The sequence below is a fragment of the Fistularia commersonii genome, chromosome 22 (assembly GCF_037954325.1).
Source record: "Fistularia commersonii isolate RoL2024-O1a breed Wild chromosome 22, RoL_Fcom_v1.0, whole genome shotgun sequence".
NCBI lineage: Eukaryota > Metazoa > Chordata > Actinopteri > Syngnathiformes > Fistulariidae > Fistularia > Fistularia commersonii.
In genome coordinates this window covers 5,302,501-5,308,681 of record NC_141305.1, presented here as the reverse complement: position 1 = coordinate 5,308,681, position 6,181 = coordinate 5,302,501, and the positions used below count along the sequence as shown (strand labels likewise).

The 6,181-nt window shown below is 40.9% G+C and overlaps 1 protein-coding gene across 2 annotated transcripts in view; it reads right to left on the bottom strand.

Moving 5' to 3' along the window:
* Positions 1-1,238: 1,238 nt before the first annotated feature.
* Positions 1,239-6,181, bottom strand: part of prdm6 (PR domain containing 6) — a 62,049-nt gene continuing 57,106 nt past the window's right edge. For both annotated transcript variants that reach the window (XM_086169918.1, XM_086169919.1), the window contains exon 9: positions 1,239-4,925. In XM_086169918.1, coding sequence (XP_086026044.1) covers positions 4,811-4,925 — 115 coding nt within the window. In that variant the 3' untranslated portion in view covers positions 1,239-4,810. The remainder of the gene's footprint in view (positions 4,926-6,181) is intronic.

Genomic DNA, 6,181 nt, shown 5'->3' with positions numbered 1-6,181 from the left:
TATTAAATTGTTTCATGAGAATGTTTAGTTGATTTCCCTTGTTTGACCAAAAATATATTTGTAAAACCAAAACTGAAGATTAAATAAATGAACACACATGTGGGTCATCACCATGATGAGAAGTTGATCCACCACGGAAAAAGCCAATGAGCTTAAATCTGTTTGTTGTTTTTAAATCTGTTGTTGCCATGGCGACGGTGGACACTCATGGTTTCAAGATATTTGAATCTCGAAGGAATTGTTATAAATGGGGTCAAAGGTCAGATGCTTATATTTTCATCAAACAAAATATCAACCAGATTTGGAAACGTACCGTAGGTTTTAATTTATAGTATATTTACACTATAGTATAATTCATAGTTATAGCTTGAAGTTATATTTGCATTTGAAAACATATATATTTATATACAAACATCTACTGCATAATAAAACAAGGTAATTTTGTTTTTACTGTTTTTGTGTTTTATTGTACAATTTTATTTGTGGAATTTTTTCAATGAGTAGGTTTGTTTTTCTGCACATGATTTTTCCGATTCTTAGAGTAGATTTAGACACTGTCTTGTATTTTTTTTTTTTTCCCTCTCTGGCTTTAGTTTTATTAATGACAAAACTTTAAAAATGATTTCATTTTTAAGTCACTCACTTCTTTCTGCACCATTTTTAGAGCCTGATCTTTTCATTGCTGCTTCTAAGAATTTTCTTGGTTTCTGATTTAGTGTTTTTAGTTCTGTATTATTGCCTGTCAATAGTCTTTGCCTAAATCATGGTATATATATTTTTTGGACTTCTATACCAAATCTGGTATTTTTCAAATAAGTAACTGTAAATATGATTATAATATTATTTGATTCTCATATTTTTTTTATCATTTGTGGTTAACATACATTTTCTAATTTTAGAAATCTGGTGATTGTCTTGAACTTTCATGATGATTTTACGTATAAATTGAAGGACACTTTTTTGCTGATTGTTTGTAACTTTCTTTTTTCATACTGAACATTTTTAATTTTTTGGTTATTTATTCACAATTTGCAGTTTCTTCTTATTGGGAAATTATTTCAATTCTATCAATGTCAGCCATTTTTTTAGCTGTTTTTCAATTTTTTTTTTCCACAAAAATCTTCTGAGATAGTTTGCTGTCGTTCCCCGCTGTTTCTCACCATGTGTACAAGTGCGAGCGCCACTGGTCTCCATGGCGATGGGTGACAAAGACACAGGAGACACAGGAAGAATCAAACGTCCTCAGTTTTATTTCCTTCAGAACAGCGTCTTTTTGCCTGGTGATTCTGTCGTTTAAAAAAAGATGGTGAGAATCATGCAAACAGTCCCATCAAAATGTCTTTATCACCATAATCACCATCACCGTCATAATCGTTGTCGTCACGACAGGGAGGATTCACTTCCTGTTCAGCTGATTTCACACTAGAGGCTCTTTTTCTGAGGCTCTTCATAAAACTTCATAAAGATTAACCTTTAACTTCTTGCAAATCCCTAAATCCCTGTATTTTACTGTAATTCATTGATGCCACTTTAACCCCTAATTTTAAATGTATTTCCAATTACTCCATTCTTTTTTTGAAGGTTTTGTTTGAGACGTTTTTAACGCTTAGTTATTGATAGTATCCATCAACGTCCAGATGGCCCTGTTATTTGTGCTTGGAGGATTTTTGAGTTTTTTTGACCGAAAGTCTCCAAACCAACCATCCCAAAAGTCCCAAGAGCTAATTAGTTTCTGTGATCGATCTTGGAGGAGTTGGTTCTGCACGGGACAGGAAGTGACGTCCTGCCCCCCCCCCCCCCCTTTTTTTTTTTTTTCACTGAGTCGTTTCATCAAACCTGGTATAAAAATCTGATAATATTTTCTATTTACATCAGAGTGAGACGTCGCACCACAGAGACAATCTTCAGCTCCACCAGTGTCTGTCGAGTTCACGGCCTCCTGGGAAAGATGGGGAGTTTTTGGGAAAGTCTTTGAGTTCTGCAGACATCCAACTTAACAGGGTGACGACTTCCATGGATTTTATTTTCATTTCTTATTTCATATTATATATAAAATATATATATTTCATATATATATATATATATATAATAATTATATATATATTAATTTGTTCTATTCTGCTTTTCAATGTAAATAATTAGTTTTGCTTTGGTAGAAAAATGGAAGAAAATTAGCAAAAGTAAAACAACTTGGTACAAAAAAAAAAAAACATAAATCAGGGCAAAAAATTACATTTAAAAAATTATAAAATTCTTAAGATCAGATATGTATTTGATTTTCATTGTCTTTCAAGTTTTGTTAATCCGAGTCTGCTGATATTCAGTTCTCAGGGTCAAAATGGGAAGCAACGGGGGATGAATGGATGAGAGGCCTGGATTCGACACTTCCTGATGGCGCTGAAGGCCGTGTCTGGTTGGACGACAACTGTTTTTTCTTCCTGCTTCAAATCTTTGGAAAAGAGACGTTTTTGTTTCATCATTAAAGCTTTTTAACTTTCAGGCACAAAAAAAGGAACGAAGACGAGGACATGCCGGCGCCGCTAAGAGGAGAGGAAGATGGAACTGCACAGGAAGAGAAACTGGAAGTTTCACGGTTCTGATTTCTCAGGTTTGGCTCAGAAATCATTTTAAATTGGGGAAAAAAAAAATCAAGAATATAGAGGAAAAAATGAAGGATTTTTTTATTCAAAATTTGAGATTTTTATTGGAATTTCATTTCAAGGAATTAGGATTTTATTAGAAGTAAATTAGGATTTTATCCCCAGTGAATTAAAACTTTATTCCAAGAAAATGTTGATTTTTTTTCCCCAGTATATTAGGTTTTTATTCCATCTAAATTGGGATTTATTTTCATTAAATTAAGATCTAATTCCCATTGAATCAAGATTCTATTACGAGTAAGTTACAATTTCATTATCAGCAAATTCGGATTTTATTCTAAATGAATGAAGTTTTCCTTCCCCGTTAAACTCCGACTTCACTGATTGAATTTCTAGCTTCATTAATGTAATCATTTATAGCCTTTCTCCAAAAATCGCCTGTTTTCCCTTAAGAAATTTTTGACATTAAAAGGCTTTTTGTAAACTGCCCATTTTTTCCCTTTTTATTGTGGAAAAACTCCCACTTCCTCCCTCTTCAGTTCCACTGTCGCTCCTGTGATCGGCGTCTCAGCCTCCAGGTGGCGCCGTCACCTCGTCCTACAGTGGCGACTGTGCTTTGACCCTTGTTGCTTCGGAAACGACGGCGTCCGGCGGCAAGAGCGTCCGTGGTCTTTTCCGACATCAGACGAATTAAATACTTTCAAAATAAAAGCGCCCGATGCTCGACGTGAGCCGGAAGATAAATAGCATTTTTTAATCTTTTTTTTTCTTTTTTTTTTTTTTTTTTTTTACAAACATCCTGGTGGCGTTCTGCGGTCGCCATGGCGATGCCTCCTTTGGTTTGGCTGCGGGAAGAAGGGTGAAGTAGAAAAGGGGAAGTAAAGCTGGGCTCCCCGTCTGGGTTCTGGTTCCGGGAGGTTCTTTGGGTTCTCTGTCTTCTTTGGAGGAACCCGCCGGGCTCCAATAAATATCCAGCTGAGTTTCTTTGGTTTGTCGGCTCGCCTCGTCGGCGCCCGTGGAGAACAAGCTCCGCCCACCGCCGGTCTGACCGACCCCCACGCCGGCGTCCGGTTAGGATGTCCCCCTCCTTCCCCGGACAAACTTGTAGCTGTTGGCCAGGTTGCCACGGTGACGGTAGTGGGACACATTGGGCGGTCAGAGCGTTCTCCGGCCCGCAATTTGAAAACTTTATTTTGAAGTTTCTCCAGTCTCTTGTCTTCAGGATTTAATTGGATTTTTAATTCGGTCGATCATTTCGAAGCGGACTTTTATTCTCAGATTGATGGAGAATCTCCCGCTCAGCTCCTTTTCTGATTCAAAATTTCAGATTTTCTTTGGATTCCCCCCCCGATTTCAGTCAAATCTCCATCCGGGTCCTGTAGAGTTTCATCCAATTTGGATCGATTTTGCTGATTTAGGGAGAATTTAATTAATTTGGAGTGTGTTGATGACATTTTTAGCATAGTTTCCTGAGATTTTAAAAATAAACTAAAAAAATCAAATTGCTTCTGTTGGTTTTGGAGGTCGAGGGTTGACCGAAGGCTTTTATGCTGCAAAGCCTCGTTCTTCTATTTCAAGGGCCAGTTTTCGTCCGTTGTTCTGGATCCTGGGGGCCGCGGGTGCGCGCTGGCGCCCTCTGCTGGCCGGCGGAGGAACATGCGCGGGGGAGAAATCGACAGAGAAATGTCGACGGTCGAAGCCGGACGCTTCTAGTTTATATCGAATCGATAAAATGGGGCAGCCGACGGATCCTCAACAAGTTCGTTACCAAGACGACGGCGGACGGAGTGACGGCGTGCTAGCAGCTTCGAAAGCACGCGTGGTGTTTGTGTTTTAAACGATTTGGTCCGAGTTTGAATGGTTTGATTGCCTGAAGGTTCTGCTCAGGACCGCCAGGTACTTCTACCACTACATAGTAGTAGTAGTAGTAGTAGTAGTAGTAGTGGTAGTAGTACTGCGCTCGGAGTACGGCAGTACTCACAGAGGAGGAGCAGACCAGGGGACGCTACCGTGGCAAATCTGAGCCGCGGGAATCTACTTCCTGTTTGTCAGGGGAAGTGGTGGCGGGCTGAAACCGAGCCAAGGGTTCTTCCCGGACGGAGGCGTGTTGGAGGCGGAGCTCCGGCTGCAGAGGCGTGTTGTGGGCGGAGCTCCGGCTGCAGAGGCATGTTAGGGGCGGAGCTCCGGAAGCGGTGGGCGGAGACTCGGTTCTAGTCGACCTCGATGGACTCGCTGCTCTCCGTCAGCGGCTTGCACTCGTTGGGGAGCCGCTGATGGCGACTGAGCTGAGTGGCCTGGGTGAAGCTGCGGTCACAGCGCTCACACCTGCACGCACACACACACACACACACACACACACACACACACATACACAAAGAAAACAAATGTTAGAAGTGTTTGAATCAAGAAACACCACTGTGTAAGATATTACAATGTTACAGACAATGAATACACACACACACACACACACACACACACACACACACTGTCTAAAAATGTTAAAATGCATTCTTGTTATTTTTTTTTAGTTTTTTTTTTTACATTAATAAAAATCCCTCCGAATATTTCTGATAAATGAATCAAAATTTATTGGTAAGAGCGTCCATCCGCTCTTTCACTCAGAACATCATCATCATCATCACACACACACACACACACACACACACACACACACACACACACACACACACACGCACGCACACACGCGCCTGTTACTGTTAAGTCTAATACCCAGTGACAGTACAAAGTGTGTGTGAGGCCCAGTGGAGCAGCAAGCTGTAATTGTTGCCCTGATCCTCCCAACCTGACACACACAGACACACACACACACACACACACACAGAAGACAACAGATGTGGTGAACTCGTCAATAATCTATCAGTGGCCTAGGGGGGTATTCCCATTTCACACACACTTTAAACCCCCCCCCCACACACACACACGCATAGGAGGTGTCACTGTCACTTCCAATAGACTGAGAAGTTTGTGTGTGTGTGTGTGTGTGTGTGTGTGTGTCTTCAAAGACAAAGCTGTGTTGAGGAATTGGACTCAGCAGCCCTGAAACAAGACTAACATGCTGTTAGATGGATATGTATGCGTGTGTGTTCTTGTGTGTGTGTGTGTGTGCGCGTGAGTGAGCGAGACTGAGAGCTTCATCAGCACCATCTTTAAGTCATTTTTAAGTCTGGGTCTTCAGAGGTTCTGGCGTCTGATCAGCAGAACTCTGTTCAGAAAACCATCATTTTAAGGTGTTTAGTGTGCGGCGCGGCGCCCGGAGGTGACAGATCAGGAAATCATATTTCGTAAGAATCAGCACGACAACCTCGTTACTTCGGCATCGTTTTCAAGCCGCCCTCTGATTAGAGCGCCGTATTGACCGACGAGCCTCGCCGTTTAACCCTTCACTGGTCGAACACCAGGAAGGCCGAAGGTTTGGCTAGCACTTACCACTGACTGCCATTAGCAATGCTAAGCTAGGTAGGAAGAGGAGGAGAGGAAATCTGGCTTTGTCTTAATATTACTACAAACTGGCAAGTTTGGGAAAAATGTCTTGGTTTAACAATAAAAATGACATAATAACT